Raw genomic sequence first — 22,137 nt, 5'->3', positions numbered from 1 at the left:
TTCCTTTAATGTAACAATGAATTCCTTTGATATATAATGAAATAAAACAATTAGATTAAGACACATGAAACCAAAGTACTCACACCAAACGCTATTTGCTGGCTATTCAGGGCAGACACCACACAGCTCGTGGGGCTGGTCCCGGAGGTCACACCACGGGGCGTGGCCTCTGTGGCTCATTCACACTGTCCAGGCCACCCACGTCCTCCTGAGGTGCACGTGCCATCTTGCCATCACAGGGGACGCGTTCTCCAGTCGCCCTCAAAGTGCCCCTGGGGCAGATCTCTATTCTCCATGCAACAGGCCAATATAACCCTCACAGTGGGAGGAGCCCCAAGAAAAGCCAACCCAGTGTCTGATCCTGACCCGAGGATCCCAGCCTGGCAGGAGTCGTGGGCTCAGACACGTGGGGCGTGGGCTGCACTTAAACCCTCCAAGTGTCTTCCAGTGGCTCAAGCCTAAAACTTCAAAGGCAAAGTGTCGTGGGGACGACACCTGGTGGACACTGGATGCCCAGCAACCCCCCCACCCCCACCCCTACCCTAAGGGGCCACAGAACTAAACGGGGCCCAGGGCCTCCGGGCTGCCGCTATGGGAAGAGCCCACGGCAAACGGCAGGAGAGACGGTGACTTTAGTCCATCACGCGAGCTCTGCTGACTTCCACACTCCGGGGAGAAGGGGCCCCTGCGCGCAGCTAAGAAAGCACCCAGAGAACCCTGCCTCCCCCCTCTCGGAAACAAAACAGGAACAGACCGCACAGGGCAGGCTGGGGGGAGTCAGGCATTTCAGGCGCCCGGCTGGTGAGGACAGACAGACACGATCACAGGAACCACAGCGGGGGAGGCACCGTCACCGCGGCGCGGGCCCAGTGTGGGTCACACACACCTTCTGAGCACAACTGGACCGGCCGCGACCCCAGCAGGACTGCAAAGCACGGGCACCAACACTCCATCTTGGACCTGCACCTGGAAAGCTCCAGCTGGTCCCCAAATGCAAACATGCTTGCTCCCGGGCACCGAGATACCACGGCCCCTGGCCGCCCGGTTCCCACACCGAACTCGACACGTGAGCGTGTCCCTGCGGCAACCCCCACGCCTCCAGCTCCGGCCAGTTCTGTCGCTGGTCCACACCACCGCCCACAGCGGCGCTGCACCCCCCACCCCATTGGTGGCTCTGGCTCCAGGCCTACACGTCGGTGCCGGAGTGGGGGCCTGGGTCCAAGTGAGAGGCCCCGAGGTCGGAGCATTGCTCACATGCTGACCACACTAACTCACGTTCACACAGGAAAACAAACGTTTACCCTTAAAACAAAATAACTGAGCGATAACCATGTGAAAATAACCATTTCTTACGTGCCAGAGCTATTTTTTTGGTGACTGTGTCTTTTAACACAAAAATACGCATTTTTAATATTTTCCCCATCTCTTCGCCCAACTTCTACTTTAATGACCCTCTTACGTCTCTCCCATTTATAATGTTAAAGTTACGGAAAAGGAACAAAATTCATAAATCCCTACGTTAAACTTGCCTGAACAGACACCAGCTAACCAGCAACCCGGAGTGAAGGAGGAGATGGTTCATAATCCGTGGCTGTTGTTACAATGACGCTGACCACAGGACCACGGGACACTGCTTCCCCCCCCTGACGGGCCTGGAGGCTCACCTCTCTGTCCAGGAAGTCTGCCTGCCCTAGACGGCTGGTGTCCGGAACAGAGGGAGCTACCCACTTTGCCTCAGGATGGCCTCTCTGATGAGGGAGGGGAAGAGCTGGGTCTGATCAGGGTCAGGTGCGGGGGGCCAGGAGAGGTGGCTCTTGGGAAGGGGCTGAGCACGTCTTGCAGGGGACAGGCGACGTTGGTCCCCTGAGGGGCAAGGTTGGGGTAACTCCTCGGCTGTCAGGGAGTGAGTCTGACCACCCCATCCTCCGTCTGCAGGGCCGGGGGAGGCCATGGCCACCAGCCTGTGCCCAGTGCACACACAGTGGACAGGCTGCTTCCTTGTGGTTGCATGGCCCCGACTCCGCTGCGGTCTGCCGGGCAGCTGGGCTGCCCAGGGTGGAGCCTCAGGCACGGTGCCTGCGGCCTGGGGGGAACAGGGCGGCAGGGAGGGTGGCCCCTGGGGTTCTGGGCTCCGTCCCTCTCCCCTGCAGCCTCAGCTGCTTCGATCAGGAAAAGGGACAAACAACACGGCTCTTTTGGGAGAACCAGCACAACTTCAGTATCATTTTAAAGCCAGCCAAGAGTGAAAACCTGAGTTTTATGTGTCCCTGCAGGAAGTTTAGTCCTTCACAAAAATAAGCGTCTGTGTTGTGAGGCTGTCTGATGTGGGTTTTATTCTGATCCGCAGTCTAAGATAATGTCTTAAGAAGTGATAACAAGAAAATGTTTAGAAAGCAGTAACAGACAATTATTCAAAAAAGAATTCCATGGCAACTTACCAAAATATTCATTTAGAAAAGCAAGCGAGGCCACGTAGCAGCCGAGGCTGAGGAACTGGGCCACAACCATCAGCCAGTGCCACGTCCTGACGGTCAGGGCCACCATCAGCAGTTCCGTGAGGATGAGGGCCGTAAAGGAGATGGCTACGACGTGCACAAATTCAGACTCGAAGAGCACCAGGGCCCCATACATGAGGATGCCGCCTGGAAAACAGCGAGGGTGGGCAGGGCTTCTGACGCCACGCTTTTCACCTGGGTGGACACTCTGTTACCGGGCAAGTGGCGGGAGGGTGCCCAGGGAGGGAGCTGACACCAGCAACACTGAGGGTCTGGGGCTGCGTGCGTCCATGGTCAGCGATGTGCTTAAACTCTGCATTAGGAATAGGACAGACGTGGACTGGCTGGATCAGCCAGAGACATCAAACAGAGGCTTCCGAGCGCTGACACCTGGAGGGGAGCATGCCCGCACTTGTACTACCGCAGCGGCTACACGCTCAGTGGGACCCGGTGGGCCCGCCCGCCAGTCACACAGCAGCCGTCTCTGGTTTGTCTGGGACACCGAGTGAGCGCAGTGGACTGCTTCTGACTACATAATTCAGATGTCTCCAAGTCCTCCTGTCACGCCAGAAAGCAAGCCACTGTGTGGGGCAGACAGCGTGATAAGTGCTTATTAAATTTTGGGGACTGTCATTTATTTAAAAACAGGTCAGTTTTTAGGTGACAAGCACCAGGAGAAGCTGCCAACCCACGTCTCCTGTGAAGCGGTCGGCAGCACCAGCTGCTGGAGGGTCGGTTTACGAGATCAGCAGAAGGCAACGCTCAACTGCTGATGACATTCCAAGCTTTTGAATGTCAGCCAGGAGGGGAACACAATGCTGCGACTGGAGGACAAGAAACCTTCAGTCCAGGAGGGCAGGGCCCGTCTTACCTTGGTAGACACTGATTAAAACCCAGACGAGGAAGGTCTTAAAGGATAAGGATCTCCCCTGGGGAAACAGTGGAAGAGCTTGGTTACTGGAGCCGAATGCACTCTCAAGCCGCTGGGGGCAACTTCTAGAAAGACCCAGGCCCCCAGGCAGGGAAGGCAGCTGTGACCCAGGGCCCCAGCAGTTTCCCTGTGAGGGATGGACCACCTGCCGCCCAGGCTGGCGTGCGGGTCCTTCTGCCTCCAGCCTCCTGGGGGCTCCCAGACGCTCCCCCAAGTCACCTGGGGCCGTTCCCCCTCCCGTGTGGTTACATGACTCACGGCCCATGTCTGCGGTCAGGGCCTGCAGCACAGTCTGCACCTAGCTCCTGGGTGGGCGGTTCTGTGGGTCCTGACACGCAGTCATGCTCCCACCACGGTGCCGACGGGCCGTCCTTCACCCCCAAGCTTCCCCACGCTGCACCCTTGCAGGCACCCCTCACCCCCCGTCTCTGGCAGCCATTCATCTGTTGTTCCCTGTTCCCGCAGTTCTGCTTCCCAGGGGGCATCGCACCGGCCGCGGAGTCTGGTTCTCAGGTGCACTGAAGGCTCGCCCGTGGTTCCTCCTCTGTCGGCCAACCGGACCCTGCTTAGCGCTGCACCCGCCCCCCAACCCCCACCGCGTGAAGGGCGCCTGGTGGCTTCAGCCTCTGGCAGGTAGACCAAGCTGCCGTGATTCTGTGTGAACACGTGTTCTCCTGAGTGTGATGGCCGGGCCGTGAGTGTGACCTTGACAGGAGTCCGTGGACCGTCTTCCAAGTGGCTGTGCTCCCAGCGGCACGAGGAGGCCCCAGGGCTCCGGCACCGGCGCTTCTAGGAGCCGTGGTGCCTCGCACTTACTCCCCGATGAGAAACAGTGCTGAGCATTTTCCCACAAAGTCGGTAACTGCCGTCACGTTTGGTGTGGTGTCACTTCAGGTCTTGGCCCATTTAAAACCTTGGGTTGTCTTCTTTTTGAGTTTTGAGGGTTCTTTATATATTCTGGGTACAAGTCCTTTGTCAAAAGTGTGATTTGCAAATATTTTCTACTGGTCTGTGGGGTTTTTTTTCATTTTTTTAAGTGTCACTCACAGAAAAAAAAAGTTTTTAATTATGGCAAAGTCCAATTTATCAGTTTTCCCCTTTGTGAATCATGCTTCTGACTGCGCACCTGAACACGCGTTGCCTAACCTAAAGTCATGCACATCTCCTTCTGAATTTTCTTCTAGGAAGTTTATAGTTTTCCATTTTCCACTTAGGTCTGTGGCCCACTTTGGTGAATTTCTGCGTGGGACCTGAGGTGTGGGTGAGGTTCTGCTTTTGCCGATGGGTGACTAGTGGTCTGAACCCTCCACTGGGTCCGGCCAGGCTGGCCAAGGATCTGGCTCCCGAGGCTGTGTTTCAGGGCCCTCTCCTACTCCACTGGCCTATGTGTCTGTCCTTTGCCAGTGAACAGGGCACTGTGAGTCTTCCAACTTTGTTCCTCTTTTTCAAAACTGTTTTGCTCATTCTAGTCCCCTTGCCTTTCCACATAAACTCTAGGACCAGCTTGTCAACAACAGTGAGCAACACTGAGCCTTCCGATCCACAAACATGCATTTATACCTTTTAAAGACTTCTTTCAGTGGTTTTATAGTTTCAGCACAGAGATCCTGCAAGTACCTTATATCTCACTTTTCTGTGCTATTATAAAGTGTTTTAAGATTTTTTTTCAAACCTTAATTGTTCAGAGGGGAGGCTTCAGCTCAGCGGTAGAGTGCCCGCCTAGCAAACACAAGGTCCTGGGTTCAATCCCCAGTACCTCCAATAAAAAAATAAACAAATCTAATTACCTCCCACCACAAAACTCAACTGTTCACTGCTACTATATAGACTTAGAAATAATTAAAAATATTTCCTCTTGTATCCTGCAACTTTACTAAATTTACTAGTCTAGGATGGTTTTTTGTGGATCATTTGGGATTTTCTACATAGAAAACTATGACATGTGCAAACGCATTTTTATTCCTTCCTTTTCAATTTCTATGCCTTTAATTTCCTTTTCTTGCCTTGTCACTTTTTTAATTACGTAAGGATACAAACATATACGTCAAAAGTTAAAACCTTTCTGAGAATATTCAACAGAAAATACAAGTAGTGAAGTAGTTCTAGCAGCTCAAGGTCTAGGGCTTCAAGGACTCGGACGCAGGACTGCTATCTGCTGGCTGTCTCGACAGTTGGTCCAGCTGTAGCTCACATGTCTCTGCAGTGAGTGAGCAGTTCCATTCATCACGACTACGCCACGACGCACTGGCAACTGAATTCACAGCTTACAAGTCCGAACTATCTCAGGGCCACACAGGCTGGCTCAGCTGACCAGGGGTCACCGAAGTCCTGACCCCTGGGTCTCATGTGCAGGTGGCTTTTCCTAAGAGGCCACAGACCATTTAGGGTAAAGTCAGTCATTTGCAGATTTAGGAAGGATGAGGCCCTAAGCTTCCTGCCGTGCTGGCAATCCCCAGGAAACCAGAAGTGACTGTACTCATCATGAGAAAAGCTTAATAATTCAAAGCCAAACTTGACCTCCAAAAGAGGAACACCAAGGCATTGTTACCAACAAACCCTTCTCTGTAAGGGAGGAAAACCACGTGGTTTTAGGAAGAGGAAGGAAAAGTGGCCTTTGTTTAATTGATTCATTTCTTCCCTGTGAATCCACCAAACAGTCAGCGAACAGATACTGTGTGCGGGTGAGGTTTAGGTCCTGGGAGAGGACTGGCTGATCTTCTAGAGCAGTAAGTCAGATCTGCGATGCCTGGAGCATATACACTCTTAGTACAAAAAGTAAGTGTTAAAAAAGGGCATTTTACTGCACACTGGCGTGCCTTCCCCTGTTGCACCTGGGTGTGCGCCCTGCCCACCTCTGAGGTATAGTCCGTGAATTTGCTGAGACCTCAGGTTTCTGCCCGGAACCCACCAGATAAGCTATTTCGGGATGAGCGCCTTGCGCCCTGTGGCCGCTCTCGGCTGGCGTCCTACGCGGCTGCTCGACTGTCAGTTCATTTGTCCCGAACTCCTGCTTTCTCTCCCTGGCTGAGCGTAGGCGTGGTGAGACCAGCACGACGTCCCCTGAGTCTGAAGCCCCCAGCGCAGCCCCGCACGGCGCCGCCCGCCGAGGCGGCACAGGGACCGCTTGGGCCAGCGAGCGCAGGGGGCTGTGCTCAGAAGCAACGTGAAGCTGCCAAGGGTGCCTGTCACTTCAGTGAGAGACACACTCCCTTCGATCAGGTCAGCTTGCTGAGCTCCCTAGCGCTACCCTGCTTTTTAAAGATGCACCAAAAAGACAAAAAGTACAGGTTTGGGGTCTTGAAGGAGAAGAGCCTGGAGAAGACGAGTGACTGAGCTCTTGTCACAACAACGTGGGCCGGCGTCCCGCCTCCAGGGAACTGACACGTTCAAACTGCTGGTCACCTGCACAGAAACGGACGCCGGGGCCCGCGGGGAGGCCGGCTCACTCAGGGCGCTGGGCACGCCCTCCATCTCGCTGTGAAAACAAGCTTTCATAAAGCACGCAGCACATTTAAAGCTTCTTTGGGAACACCCAATCCTAACAAGTGCGTCTCCGGGCCGCTGCACCCGGGACTTTTTCTTTAGCAGTATCGTTGCAAAGGCAGCACTGGTCTCAGGGACAGAAACGTGTCGCTGACTGTTCTCCAGTTCCGAAATCTACACCCAGAGAGGATCAGAGGGAGCAGGGCTGAGGCTGCGGGTCCTGCGTGCTGCGTCCTGTGCCCGGCGGGCCTGACCTGGGGCAGCAACGCGGCCCAGCTGGAGCCACAGGTTGGAGGCTTCCTTACACAGAAAGAGGTGAGAGCTCCCTCAGCCACTGGGCCCTCACTCCCAAAAGTCACACGAGGGGCAAGGCACACCCTTTAAAACGACCACTGTACACATGACGTCAGAACTGGACTGCACCAGCGTGAGAAAACACCGTCCCCCCGGGTCACTGGGCACACCTTGGTGAGGTCCTTGTAGAGTTCAGGATAGAGCATCGCCGTGTCTGGCCTCACGTCCTCGTCCAGCACCAGGGAGAATACCGGGAACATGGTGTAGACAGTTGCATACCTGGGAGGGAGAGCAGAGGCAGGTTACGAGAGGGACCCGGCACCACGAGCACACACCTCTGGAACCAGAGGCCAAAGGCGTGAACACCAGACAGAACAGAAACAAGCCGGCAACCTGCGACACGCATGGACCCACAGCTCAGGCCCAGGCCCACAGGCCACAGAGGCCCAAAGGCAGTGGCATCTGCTTTTTCCTAATTAAACCTTCTATTCTGAGGTCGCTGCAGACTTGCGTACAGTGATTAGCAGTAACAGAGACCCCGGCCCCTTGTCTGGGGCCCCTTCTCCCACCCTCCTCAGCCGGCAGCCCCCGAGCTGTGCTCCATCCTGTAGCTCCTGTCACTCCAGGGGACCCAACCTGGTCCCCTGGGGGCATCCAGGTCACGCGCTCGGGCTGTGGGCACACAGGTCGTGCACCCAGGTCACTCACTGAAGGGCTTCAGGTCATTACACGTCTAAGTGCTATGAACATTCACTGCACAGGCTTTTTCATTTACTTCAGGCAGGAGTGCTGGCCGGACCGCGTGGTGGGCATATCCAGTCTCAGAAGAAACTGCCGACTGTCTTCCAGGCCTCCTGTCCCACCTCAGGCACGAGGGTGCAGACCCTGAACTCTCACCGTCGCTGGGCACAGGTACTCCCTGCCACTGTCATCCTGGTTTACACCTGCACTTCCCGGCGGCCGGTGGTGCCGAAGCCTGTGTGGGCTCCTGGGCCGCCCCACGCCCTCTGCTCAAGCCCTCTGCTCACCTCCCGGCCGGCCCCTGACTGAGGAGGACTGAGCTCTCCCCCGGGGCTCGGCTGAGTGCTGTCCAGGCCCCGGGATCCCCGGGGCGCCCCCTCGCCCCTCTCAGGCCGTCGTCCGAGTGCTCCGTGTGGCAGCCAGGATCTGCAGCAGCCTTAGCGGGAGGAATGAGGACAGGACATCTATCCCATCTCCCTGCAAGTGGGACTGGGTTTTTTCCAACAAGCTCACTGCAAGGGAGCGTCCAGGCTGGGACGGAACCAGTGGCAGAGGACCAGGAAGGAGAATCTAACGGCGCTGTCTCACCTGCCAGCGCCGTGACACGTGAGACCCGGGCACTTCTGTCTGCCATGTCGGGTTCCTCGGTCACCAGCGCAACTGCTCTGACTCTCAGACCACCGTGGGTCCCGGGCAGCACGCTCTCCAGGGGGAGACATCGGTATCTGCTCTCAGAAGGTGGACGTTGCTAGGGGCACAACTCCGGGCCTGAGTTCTTTACCAGAGTCAACCTGTAATTTCTTCATCAGGTTGACCAGAGTACTTTCTAACTCCTCCACATCTTCAACTACTCTTGTTAGTCTCAGAACGCAGGGACTCAGGGTGCCCGGTGTTCAGGAGCCCCCGACGACCCGGCAGTGCCGACGGCCGTGCAGGGAAGAAGCCCCGCGCACACGGCCCGACCCACGACCCTCGCGCAGGTCCCGCAGGCCCCGTCTTTGTAAAGTGCGCCGACAAGGCCTTCCATTCTTACTATGCCAGAAGTTTCTCCAGCTTCTCAATCAAATTAAAAAAAAAAATCACCACTTTTATAAATGAACTCACCTGACTGTAACTTCCAGCCTGCCGCCAGGTCACAGGGCAGAGCTCCCACCACCCAAAAGGCCTGCTGACCCGCCCCTGCCCCGTCCAGTCTCTTAACTCGGCCTCCGAGCAGGACCTCACAGGGCTGAAGTTTGCATTTCCCGTAACTAACGACATTGATATATTTTCATGTGCTTCCTGATCATTCTTACATCTTCTTTCGTAATGTACGCTCAAATCTTTTGCCTTTTCTTAAAAAAATGAGTTGTCTGGACATCACTGAATAGTTGGGATACAAAGTTCTTATCAGATACACGTACTGAAAACAGTTTTTCCCAGTCTGCATTCTTATTTGGTTAATAGTGTCTTCAGAAGAGTGAAGACTTCTCGTTTTGATGAAGTCCACTTTGTCAGTTTTTTCTTTATCAGTTCATGTATCTTGTGCCTCAGACATCTTTGCCCCCAAGGTCCCGAGGGCTTCAGGGACTGTTCTACCAACGTCCCTTCTCCCGGCCGTCAGTCCCTACTGCCTGCTGTCCACTGTCTGAATAGTTTTCCCCATATTTTGTCCTGTCTCCCAGTGTGAGCTGGAGGGTGAGGTGCCCAGTGGCTGCGGTCGTGCCCTTGGTGACAGGCCTGAGCGCACAGCCCCCGGCGCATGCCCGTCCTCCCCGCCTACAGCCAGGTCTCCCCTCTGCGGCCACTCACCCACCTGGGCTCCCCGCTGAGACGGCATCTGGTAGTTTAACAAGTGCACCCTCACTGCGCTTCTCCATCCCAGCCCCTTGCAGGGACCCACACCCTGGCTGGCTGCTGCCTTCCCCTAGGGACACCTTGGCTGGAGTGGACCGTGTGTCCCTTGGGGTACTGCCTGAACGTGGGCGTCAGTAGGTGTTGGCGAAGACGGGGTCTGGTTTGACGACGTCGAGCAGGTCTCTTGGAACCTTCGACGCGCTGACAGGCAGCCTGAATTCTAAGGGGCCATGATACACACGCGGGGCTTCCGTGAAGGACCTTGACAAGGGGGGGCTTTTTGGGGGGCAGGCAAGGCCTCTCCCAGGACCTCAGTGAGGCGGGCAGAAGCCAGTGTGGGGCGTGGGCCGCATGCCGCCAGGTGGGCTCGAGGGGGCCACAGGGCTGCCTCTGCACGAGCCCCAAAGTCACCACCAGCCCAGGCGGGGCCTCAATGGGGCCATCAATTCCTACAGAGCTAGCAACATGAACGAGGATAAAGACAGTGGGACAGGAGCAGCTGAACCCTAACAACTGCCCTGCAGGTCTTCCACCACAGAAGGACGTTAATTTGCTCTGGTTGGATTTAATTGGTTAGATTTTATTTGATAAAAATATCATCTTGCTTCCTGACCCGTTCATTATATTTGTTTTCCAGGCAGGCAAACCGTTGTATTGTTTATTTGTGAAGAAGCTTAACTTGAAAGCATCCCCCTCCATTCCTACCAAAGCCAGGGTCTGAGAGCTCAAGAGAACTTACAGGTGCCTCATTTAAGTGACAGACATGCAGAGAAACTTCTTTAAAGTTTCAGTAAAAGCCAATAAAATAGGAGCTTTAAAAACGCAGGTGCTCACAGTGAACTATATTCAACATCTTGTAGTAACTTACGGTTGAAAGGACTATGAAAACTAATATGTGTATCTTCCTACGTGACTGAAGCGCTGAGCTGGGCACCAGAAACTGACACAACACCGTAAACTGACTATATCGCAACTAAAATATATTTAAAAAACAGAAACAAAAATAAAAATAAAAAAAATAAGAACACAGGTGCCGATGCGGACAAGGCTGCAGAGGGAAGCACGGCAGGTGCCTGGCGCTGTAACCCCGTCGCCCAGGGCACTGCTTCAGAGTACTCACCACTGTCCCTTAAACTTCCCTTCACAGTTTCAGGTCCACACTTTCAAAAACAGAAACAAAGTGAGGAGGTGATGCTTCCGTTTGGCCTCCAAGGAAGACACGCACCTGACAGACTCCAGCTGTGCTCGGCGCCCCTGCGCACATCCTGCACGGTTTCAGGTCGTCAGTGCGATCGTTATGACAGAGACTTAAGCCCCGGGAAAATGTGGAAAAACGCCGGAGCTTTCTGTACCTTTGGGCCTCTCCTTCTCTCGGGGTAATCTACGAAACAGCGCTGCGATGAGCAGCAGGCGGCCGGGGCCTGCAGGTGGCCGGGCGCAGCGCCCAGCCTGGGGGTACTTGGGAAGAGCCAGCGTGTGTTCTCTGGGGGAGGGTACACTCCAGTCCTTCTAAGAACTTGACTTGTTCAGTAACTCAAGGCACACAGGTGTGGGGGGGCTGCACCCCAGACCCCACACCACTCTCCGAGGTACCTTCTGAGCTGCTCGGCAGTGTCTCTGAAGCTTCGTCACCCTAGGGAGACCCCATGGTGCCTGTTCTGGAGCATCACGTCCCATCCCAGCACTTCCTGACCATGGGGGTCTTTGCTGCTAACTTCCTGTCCCGTCCTGAGGAGGAGGCAGGCTTCAGGGGGCCTCCTCTGTGCTGGGATGTGACGGTGTCGTCACCAGCCCCCCTCATCATGCCCCGGAATGCTTTAAAAACCCTCGGATCCGACATAGTCCCTGACACCAACGTGGCTTCCCCGGGAAGGTGAAATTCCATGAGAAAACTCAACAGCAGGATGGAGGAGGGACAGGCAGACAGGGGCTGCCTCCAAGGTCCCCCAGTGAGTGGACACGGGCTTCTTGCATCCCTGAGGGCTGAGCGGGTGAGCTGCTTGAGTGAACCCTGCGGGTTTTTCCAAACCCCACGTTCCCAACATGGCGTGGAGTCCGCGGTGACGTCACTTACCCAACCATGAGGAAGCCCTGGTACAGGGGGACGGACGCAAAATAGAAGACGGAGGAGAACACAGCCTTGGAGAGAAGAGAGCAGCCCCTGAGTCCCGGCGGCCGGCACGCGGCCCAGACCCGGCTCCCGCCGCCACGCAGACCCCGCGCACCTGCATGGTGGAGATGATGAGGCCGCGGTGCATGACGAACTGGCCCAGCGCCGCTGACCGCTTGTAGCTGCTGCGTCCATGCACCACCAGCAGCCGGCCGACGTGCCTGAACTGTGTAATGGAGAAGTCGGCCGCCAGTGAGGCCTGCCTGCCCTCCTGGAACCACAGAAGCGCTGTCAGGATGCTGGCACCCCCACTTCCCGCAGCAGCGGGCCACGAGGACTGAGCCCTCTCACACACGCTGAAGGGGCTGGCAGCCTGCGCGGGGCAGAGGACCAGCAGGGTGGTGCGCCCACCCTCGGGGGCTGCCCGCCAGGACAGCACAGAAATCAGCTCCGGCATCGTCGGGGCCATGGGAACTAAGCAGAGACCTTCAGGACAATTCTCCCAGCCAGGCACCTCACAGCTGAAACCGCCACACCGCTCCCCTGCCCAGCTGCTGAGGGTTAGACGCCGTGACCTGATCCATGACCGCCAGGTGCCAGGCTGGGGTCAGGCTTGTGTCCGGTCCCTCTGGGTGTGTTTCCGGAGCTCGGAGGACAGACCCCAGCCCCCAGTTGGTCAGAAGACATGAAATCCGCACAGGGGGCCGTGGGTGAGACGCAGGCAAGGAGCTGGAGGGGCCGAGAGGTCTGCGGAGCCCAGGGAGGGGCCGCGAGGACCCGTGGGTCCCAGACAAACGCACCTTTCCCTCAATGCCGATCCCACAGTCGGCCGCCTGGATCATGCTCACGTCATTCCCGCCGTCACCTGGGAGCAGGGAGAGTGCGGGAGATGGGAGCCTGGACGAGCTCGCCCCGCTGACCGGCAGACGACACCCACCCTGCCCTCACTCCCAGGCCTGCATCTCCCCCAGCGCTCACCAATGGCGCAGGTGCGCCTCCCCGTGTGCTGCCGCAGCAGGGACACGATGCGGGCCTTCTGCGTGGGTGAGCAGCGGCAGCAGACCACGGCCGGGCACTGGCAGGCCAGCTCCATGAACTCATGCTCGTAATACTTCAGACACACCTGCAAAACACGGCGTGACCCCTCCGTGGCAGGCCTGGGACTGGAGGAGCGAGGCCTGGAGAAAAGCCTGCGGCCCCTGCCGGCTGGTGAGGCTCACGCGATGGGCGGACAGGAGGCTGGCGCCCAGAGCCTCGGCGGGAAGGGAGCGGTGGGCGTGTGGCAGTCGGGGACACAGAGCTCTCCTGGTTCTCTGTCTCCTGCAGGTGCTTCAGCCCCGCCGTTCCGGTGGCCGGCTAAAAAGAGCTCTGATCTCTACCACAGAACAGTCTCAGCATGTCAGCTCGACCGCCTGCCTTCGGGGAAACAAACTTCCCCACAGCTGCCTGGAGCGTGGGTCCGCTCGCTGGGCTGGAGGCCCGAAAGTCACCTGGCGAGGTGGACGGGCCGTCAGAGGGGAGGGTTCGGAGCCCCCGCAGCGCCAACCACCATGGTTGCACGTTTGCCTGCGGGGACCCTGTGCCCCGGTGACGGGCCGAGAGGTGATTCCAAGCAGTTTGCCGCTTAAAACCCAGGAGGTGAGCTAAACCCACGTTTATGGCAGGTGCTCAGCGAGAAGCAGGGACCAAGAAGGAAGGGCAGCGGCCGCTGCTCCGGGAGCAGGACCAGGGAGGCAGGCGGGGGGCTCACGCGCTCTCCACCTCCGTCTTCTCCAGTGCCCACCGGCTGCCACGTACAACACGTGAATTTAGGGACTAGATACAGCAAAACACACTCGTAAAGGCTGGTCCCCCCCAGCTCCCGTGAGGGCAGCGGCAGAGACAGAGAGCTGTGAGGCAGGCAGGAAGAGTGGAGGCAGCAGCACAGTGCCTGGACCCCAGGGGGCGGGCAGACAGGTGGTGGGGGCTCGGCAGTGCAGAGGAGCCTGGGCTGGGGAACGCAGGCCCAGGCCTGCAGGTGTGGAGCCGAGACCCACCTTCACCCTCCAGCTGAGGGGCGGGAGGTGGAGGGAAGGCAGGAAGGCAGGAAAGTGAGGGGCCCAGGCCCCGCTCCGTGAGGCGGGGCCAGGCGGGGGGACGGCCATCGCTCCTCCCCCAGACCCGGAGACACGAGTTAGGAGGAAGCAGCAGAACCACGGCACATTATTGCGAACTGGAGGGCACTGGAGCTGGGATGCAGCTCGGGAATCCCAGGGGGACAGCAGGGCGCCCCTGTACCAGCACGGCCCAGCCCCCAGGAGCAACCCCCCAGCAGGAGCAGCGGCTGGGCAGGACCAGGGGGACCGGAGGTACAGACACCTGCAGGCCGGGGGACACAGGCCCTGCAGCACCAGGCCCAGCGCCTGAGGCACCGCCAGAGACAGGCCTACCGCCTGGTGAGGCGGGGTGCTGGGAGAGAGAGAACAGAGGGGCCTAGTCCTTCAGGGGAGCAGGGGGCACACGAGCAGCAGGCAGTGGGGGATAAATGCCAAACAGGAGCTCCGTGGCCATGTCGGCGGGAGTCGGGGGACAGAGCACATGTCAGATATTGAACGGGGTGCGCAGCTCTGGTAACCCCCACCACGCAGTAAACACCGGCAACGCCGGCACTGCAGAGCGGAGACAAGCTGAGGGGGAAGCTCGGTCAGGCCCGGGAGAGTAGGGGGAGCACCTCCAAGTCCTCCACCCCCAGACACAGGCCACAGGGCGGCAGCTGGGGGCGGCGGGCAGGGGCAGCAGCCCCAGACGCACGATGCAGGGAACCCACAGCAGTGTGGAGGGGCTTGCTGTGTGACGCGGGGCCCCCCCACCGGCCCCTGGGGGAGAAGCTGCTCAGGGAACCAGCCTCTGCACTGCACAACCTGTGCGGCGCGTGGCCTTGTGAAACTGGGGTGGCTCACGGGGGCATGGCCATCATGCCCCTTCTCCGGGGGAGGTGTGGTCTGTCCCCTCCCTCAAGCCCGGCTGGCCTCAGTGGCCTGCTTGACCACCTGAGCGTGACCAGAGGGACAACGGCCGGGCCTGCTAGGTGCAGACCTGAAGCAGAGCGGGGAGAGAAAGGGCGGGAGGAGAGGACTGGCCTGGACGCCCCAGCTGCCTAGGCCCCCGCCGGAGCCTCCAGGCTCCTGTTTCCTGTGTCCCAGGCACAGCTCTGGAGACTCAGGTTTGGACAAATCAGGACCAGGACTGTGGGCACCAGAGTCAAGACCAAGGCCCGCCGAGCGATCAGCAGGGAGTGCAGCTCCGAGTACCCGAGCAGAGCTCTGATGAGCCTGAAACAAGCCAGCGCCGAAGCACCGAGGGCCAGCTTCTCACCCTGACCTCGTGTGATGCTGCTGCAGGCAGCCGCTGGTCCCCGCGGGGGCACAGACCTCTGCCACCAGGACAGTGGGGCTGGCAGAGGCTGCTGAAAGCGCACCTGACTCGGGAGCCCAGAGTTAGCCAGCAGGGGGAGCGGGCAGGGGCCTGGCCGAGACAGACACAGACAGACAGACCCACGCTTGGTCGAGAACAGCTTCACTTCCAGGGAGATGGACAGACATGTGCTTGGTTGAGACAGACAGACAAGTGCTTGGTCCAGACAGACAGACACCTGCTTGGTTGAGACCAGCCTCACCTCCAGGGAGTCCCCGGATATGACCAGCGCACAGTCATGCTTCCTTCGAAAAGCATTCAGCTCCAGGTGGGCCTCTCCCCGACTGGTTACCTGCAGGAAGGGGGAAAGGACCCGAATTACAACGTTTCCAAATCAGAGGCACCAACAGGTAGGCCCTGATTTACAAATCACAAGAGACATTCAGACACTTCCAGGACAGAAAGGTGTTTACACATGAAACTGACAAACAGCTCTTTCCAGCTTCCTCTACAGCTCCGGGAATAAACGCCTACTTAACACGGAGTATTTTCCAATGCACAGCAGCTCAACAGGAACCTTATGTGGCAAAGTGCAGGGCAAGCACCACAATTACAGCAAGAGAAAGTGGACAGAGAAGCTGGCTTGTCCACAGAGACACCCCCTCGCCCCCGCCCCCACCACGGGCTAACAGCTGTCTCTGTGCAGCTGGGGAAGACACGGCTTTCATCAGCGTATTTCAGTAAGAGAGCAGGATCACTATTAGTTGAACGTTTCTGTACTTTCAAAGGGGTAGCGGGTGGGGGACTTCCAACGCGAGGGACGCCGGTCTTTGGAGTCACAGTCCCACTGCGGTGCACGTCAGCCAGGAAGCTGAGTGCCTCACGGCACAGGGGGTGGGGCAGGACACCGAAATCCTCAAGGTTCGTTTAAAGATGTCCTCACAAGGCGCCAAGTGACACACGGCTTATAAAGCTATCCCTGTTGTCTCTGCCATGGGTCTCAACTTACTGTTAGTTCAAGCAAATAAATGTCTGAGGATTTAAGGATTTAAAGGAGTGAAATCAGGTCATAATCTCGAAATATCATTAATTTTAGAATGAAAACATTTCAGAAACCAACATACCAGTTTCTGACATTCTTCCTGTGGAGATTTTCTGGGACATAAAAGAAATGACATATGACAAGACTGAAATAAATCAGAAGTTTCACGTGGTCCAAATTAATCCCAGACTCATCTTTAAATAGGCAGGTTTTACTATGGAAATGCTATCGAGGTTTTATTTGTGGTGCTGCAACACTGGAAAGTCAACAAAAACTGATCTGAAGTTTTATCAGAATCATTAATAATTTAATTGCAAGTAGTAGTCTGCAGGGCCTAATTTGTGATTCCGATGCTTGGAAATGAACTACATTTACATGTAAATTATATTCACATCGCAATTTCTGTAGGTGCACAGGCTCCATTTGGAGGAACAAACACACACAATGTCTGTTAGGCTGCCATCAATCAAGACCCAAGAAACTTTTATTTTTTGTTTGAATCAAATTTCATCATAACTAACAGATACAGTAAACACATAAATTTAGATAATTTCAACTAATTTTCTTTGGTCCATTTATGGAAGAGCATTTAATCTGAAAATGGTGGTACACTGAAAATACATTTCTACTTTGTATTTAGAGCCGGTTTCACACAAGCAGCCCCCGGACTATGTGTGTGTGTCCTCACACTTCCACAAACTGAACCGAAAATGCCTGTGGTGTGTCTGTTTTAAAAGTGATATTTAGCTGTTAATAAATAATTCCAATAGTACAACAGAAAAATACTTTTGAATTTAGAACTTATTCCACTCTATCAAAAGCAGCTTTTTGTTCACATTTAATATATGTAACTAATAGCAATCTACTTCATCATGTTTTTATAAATTGAGTAAGAAAATTATTTCTCTTTTAAAACAGACTTTTAATAATCGATCAATAACTGCATATACATTTTCACAAAACGAGTAATTTTAATTGTGAGAGAAAACATTCAAATCTGGACGTCACCGAGGCGGGCACTTACCGGTCTGAAGATGTGAGTGTCCTGCGTTCGAGACACCAGGTGGGAGCTCTTGGCAATGCAGGTGGCCGTCTCCAGTTTGTCCCCGGTCAGCATCCAGATCTGGGAGGAGTTTACGCTGGTGAGCTCCAGCTCGTCACACCGCCACCCTTTGGAACAGTCTACCCCTGAGCAGGTCTGCACATCCACATTTACCACGCCACGACTCACAACAGCCAAAGCGCCCATCGGTGGACGACAGGTAACCCAAACGCAGTCCGTCCACACGGGAATACCGAAGGGCAGGAGGTCCTGACACCTGCTACCACATTATGCTGAGTGAAATGAACCTGTCACAAAAGGTTCATTTTGGACAAACCCTGCACCCAAGTGAGGTCCCCAGAGGAGCCAGAGTCCCAGGGACAGAAGGCGGGACAGTGGTTGTCAGAGCTGGGGGAGGGGTGGGGCGGTAAGTGTTTAATGGGGACTGAGTTTCGATTTTACAAGATAAAAAGAGTGAAGGCAGACGGATGGGGTGACGGTTGTGCAACAGCGTGAATGCATGTGATGCCCATGAGCTGTGCACTCAGGTGGTGAAGATGGTAAGTCTTCTGTTGTACTCATTTTACCCACAATAAAAACGGCCCCACCAACTTGCTTAACTGACACACACGAGAGAGCAAAGTGAGGTGTGGAGGCAGCTGAGGCCTGGAGGCCTGGATGGCTGGGGCCTAGGAACCTCATGGCTGAGCCAGCGAGGACACCTGTGCACGTCAAAAGGTGGCGTGTGCACGGCCCTGCAGGCCAAGCAAGCGGGCTGGAAAGGCCACAGGGCTGGGCTCACAGGGCTGGGCTCGCAGAGCTGGGAAGACCCTGAGATCCTGGCTCTGACTTGCGAATTTTCAGTTGAAAAGTGAGGTTTAAAATGGATAAGTGGGCAATGGTTAAGCCGAAAGTCATTTGTAGCAAATAAGTCATGCAAATAACACCACGTTACTTTAAAAAAGCACAAACGTGCACATATTATGTATATAAACATGCCTAGGCCCAAAAGAGAGCAGAATCCGGACGTTTAATACACAGCAGGACGGTTTATCTGTACTTCACGTATCAGCAGGGAACGCTCAGTAATGTCTCACTATCAGCCAGATCATTCAGACGTCTTACGTAAATGTGCATTTTTTGGAAACAGGAAACAGAAACCTTACATGGTACACTGACCATCTGCTTAGGCATGACCTACTTGTGGCTCCTTCAGAGTCTGAGGATTTGTGTTTTGTATTTATTTTGCATTTATATTCACTCTACTGAGCCTGGATCTAAGATTCTGACACATCATAACAACACAGTTGGGAGCAGTCAACACAGAGGACAAGAACTCCGGCTGCTGACGAATCGGGGTGTGACTCAGGAACAGTGTGATCTGGCCGGGGCGCCTCATGCAAGTGTCAGAGGACTGTCTGAAATCCCTACACTACAATGAGATGAAGGAGTCTGTTTCTTCACAGAAAAGGTACAGGAAAAAGAGAAGAACTCCAGAAAGTCCTCGAGTTTAGCAGTCAATAGATTCCCAAATCTTCACACAAGAAACCTTTACCACTCGGCCATGCTGACAGTCAAGACCTAGGAGACTGGAAGCTGATGAAAAACTGCAGGAAAATGAGCAGGTCGCCTGCCTCTAATTAACCACTTCCTGGCTGTACAGTCAGTCAGGCTGAGATCGTTCAAGTGTTCTGAGTCTGAGCGGCTCTGATTTGAACTCCCAGCCAAACGGTAAAGCAGAAACCAGAGGTCACCCCGACACCCCGCCGGGGCCACCTGAGCTGGCGGACAGTCTCGGGGTCCCTGCTGCCCACACCCTTCCTGGCACGGCACTGTCTGCATTGGGACTGGGTGCAGTTTGACTTGACGCCGGCCCAGTGCCGCCTCTCCGGTCCAGCCGGTACCAGTAACCAGCCTGCAGTCCTCTTCTCCATCTCAAAGAGGACGGCCGGTGCTCAAGGCAGCACTAAAATTAGTTTTCTCACCTATCCCTAAGTAATGGACCTCTCAGCTTCCATGAGAGCATGTAAGGTAGGAAAGTAGTTCCCTGAAAACGGACCCGCGGCACCCGCGCTGATTCCCATCATCAGGAGAGGACCACAGGACAGCGAGTGGCAGGCGGGGGCACGGGCCTCGTGCAGTTTACGGGGAAGACCACCAAACACTGATAAAGTGAGTGGGTGCAGTGGTCTCTGTGTGACCTCGCCTTAACACCTGGTTCTGCCAGACAGAAAGTTCTGGAGGGTGAACGCGGAGCATCCTCAGGGAGGGGACCGGTGCCCATGCCAGACCCACGCACTCTCGCCCTCGCTCATGGAGGCTCCAAGGACGAGGAGGCTGCTGTGGGGAGAAGCTGAGCTGGGAGGCCGGCTTGCGGACGGGCCACTGGGAGGGCAGCAGAGGAGCCGGACTCGCCCAGGAGATGGGAGGCGGCCAGTAAGGGGCGGGGTGGAGCGCCCGAGGGACCGCTGTGTCTGAGGGACAGTGGGAGGGGCTCGGGGTTCTGCAAGGGCAGGTATGGGAGCAGGCAGCAACCTCTGCTCAAGGAGCCCCCACACCTGCGGCCTCGTCTGATGGCACAGGATGCCCTTCGGGGAGCGGAGGCTGGCCCGGGTCATTACCTTGATGCCGGCGTTCCGCAGCATCTCCAGGGTGGGCCGCACGCCCGCCTGCAGCTGGTCCTCCACCCCTGTCAGGCACAGCAGCTCCATCTCGCGCTCCAGGCTCTCCACCACCGCGGCCACCTTGAGCGCCCTGTCGTGCAGGCTCAGCCTGGCCTGGTTGTATCGACTCTGTGGACGGACGGGCCTTGCTGTCGGCCGCACAGGGCCCGCCCGCCCTGGAGGAATGTACACTTTGTGCCTCGCTGGCGCCCCTTCCCCAAGGAAGGAGGCTGTGGCCGCACGGGCGGTCCGAGCTCTCGAGACAGGGACGCCAGGCCTCTCACGGGCAGGTGACCTTGGGGGAGGGGGAACGGGCTCACCTCGAAGTCCTGGTACTGCTCCTCCGTCAGCGCCTTCTTGGCCACCACGAGGGTGCGCAGGCCTTCGCGAGCCATGTTCCCACACTGCAGGAGGAGATGCGGGTCGCACACAGCCCAGCCCACCGCGACCACGACAGGGCCCCACGGCTGCGTCCGCCCCTTGCCGCGGGCGGCCTCTCTCACCCCCACGCCCCGGCCAGTCCCAGTGGGAGTGGCCCTGCTCTTCCTGACTCGGGAGGGGACGCAGGGGGACTAGCCAAGAAGGCACACAGTGCCAGCCCCAGATAACGCTTCTCTTCCACCTCAGACCAGGCCTTCTGAAAGCCAGCGCCGCGAGCGCTGGGTGAACCGCAGGGCTCCCTGCGCGGCCCCGGCTGCAAGAGCAGCACAGGACAAGGCGGGGCCTGGCGCTGGGGCGGCAGCGCCCACGTGGCCAAGCCCCGGCCCTCAGACCTTTCCACACACTTGCTTGCGTGCTTGGAAACGACCCACTTCTCTGTGCCTGTTCCCTCGGGGGCAATGCCGCTGGCAGGGCAGCTCCTCGCCACAGGCGGGGGTCCTCGTGCCAGTTCCCACTGCGCTGCTACTTGAATTTGTAATAAAACGCCTGTTGGTCGGGTGAGCGTGTGGGCAGCTGCAGTGTCTGGTGGACACTGGGCAGAGCTCGGGGAGCAGGGGGAGCAGAGGCCAGTGGGTGAGCCGGCTGGACCCAGAGGGGCGGTGGGGGTTCACCTTGGGGTCGAGGCCCCGTCCTGCAGGTAAGGGAGAGTCAGCAGGCCCACGTCTGCACTTAGAACAAGCAATGGGAACGCATTCGACAGGCACGAGAGGGATGTCCGCTCCGCTCAGGCACAGAGGCCGCCCCAGCTGCCAGGGGAAAGCGGGGCAGCTGTGCTGCTGCTGAAGAGCGGACGGGCTTGTCTGAAGCGAGTGGGCTTCTCTCCAAATCCTCACAGCAAACACCCCTGACAGACAATTCCACAGCGAGACATTCAAGCCGCCCTTGCAGACGCAAACCGCGGTGCTCTGCACGGTCGGCCGGGACGAGCCCGTGCTCGCTGGGACGGTCCAGGCTTCAGAGTGCGCGGAGGGGCAGGGGCGTGAACCGGGGGTGCTGCAGAACCCTCCCTGGCTGAGGATGCTCTCGGGCGGGGGCAGTGATGGGGGTCCCACGAGGGTGTTTCCTGCAACCACCAGGCCCGTGTATGGCACCCCCGCGAGGCTGGGGATGACTGCTCAGAAACGGCGCCTCCAGCGCATGCTTAGGGACTTGCTTGTGTGCTGAAGCAAACAAGCCCCAGACAAACCAGGAAGCTGCGTCCCTCAGTGAACAGAAAATCAAGCTCTAGGCAACGTGGGCTTGTGCAGGAAGAGGAGGGCCACACAGACAGGGCCGCGCACGGAGGGGAGCCGGGCCCCAGGGTCGGCTGGGCGCCCGGAAAGCCCGCCTGGCCCAGGGACACTCCCCACGCCCTGCCCGCCCACGTGGAGACCCCAGCATCCTGTCCTCCAGCGACCCCTGGTGCAGAAGCCGCCTCTGCGGTAATTGCCCCCCTAACAAAGCTCACTCACTACACCGGGAGAAGCTGACACCTGCAGAAACACAAAGCAGAGACCACCCAGGGCCCTGAAACTCCTTCCTACTCCATCGGTGACCAGATCTGGTGCCCGCCCACCCGCCCATGAACACGCAGACCGTGACCCGCAGGAGGGGCTGGCAGGGGTCCCAGCTCGTGGGGCCCCACCTCGGACGCGCTCGGCCCGGGGGAGCCAGGGCACGCCGGGGG

General features: G+C 57.1%; 1 protein-coding gene across 13 annotated transcripts in view; it reads right to left on the bottom strand.

The window, feature by feature from the left end:
• The window catches only part of ATP9B (ATPase phospholipid transporting 9B (putative)), a 155,595-nt gene that overhangs the window by 543 nt on the left and 132,915 nt on the right, over positions 1-22,137 (bottom strand). For 12 of the 13 annotated variants that reach the window (XM_074355303.1, XM_074355306.1, XM_074355307.1 and 9 more), the window contains 11 exons: positions 20,351-20,434; positions 19,989-20,159; positions 17,350-17,448; positions 15,546-15,635; positions 12,869-13,013; positions 12,691-12,755; positions 12,006-12,161; positions 11,855-11,919; positions 7,374-7,482; positions 3,367-3,424; positions 2,439-2,642 (listed from right to left, as the gene is read on the bottom strand). In XM_074355303.1, the coding sequence (XP_074211404.1) occupies positions 2,439-2,642; positions 3,367-3,424; positions 7,374-7,482; positions 11,855-11,919; positions 12,006-12,161; positions 12,691-12,755; positions 12,869-13,013; positions 15,546-15,635; positions 17,350-17,448; positions 19,989-20,159; positions 20,351-20,434 (1,246 nt within the window). The remainder of the gene's footprint in view (positions 1-2,438; positions 2,643-3,366; positions 3,425-7,373; positions 7,483-11,854; positions 11,920-12,005; positions 12,162-12,690; positions 12,756-12,868; positions 13,014-15,545; positions 15,636-17,349; positions 17,449-19,988; positions 20,160-20,350; positions 20,435-22,137) is intronic. The other variant, XM_074355305.1, reaches the window with a different exon arrangement.

Source organism: Camelus bactrianus, chromosome 30 (genome assembly GCF_048773025.1).
Source record: "Camelus bactrianus isolate YW-2024 breed Bactrian camel chromosome 30, ASM4877302v1, whole genome shotgun sequence".
NCBI classification, from domain to species: Eukaryota; Metazoa; Chordata; class Mammalia; order Artiodactyla; family Camelidae; genus Camelus; species Camelus bactrianus.
This window is presented reverse-complemented; position numbering and strand designations above follow the sequence as displayed.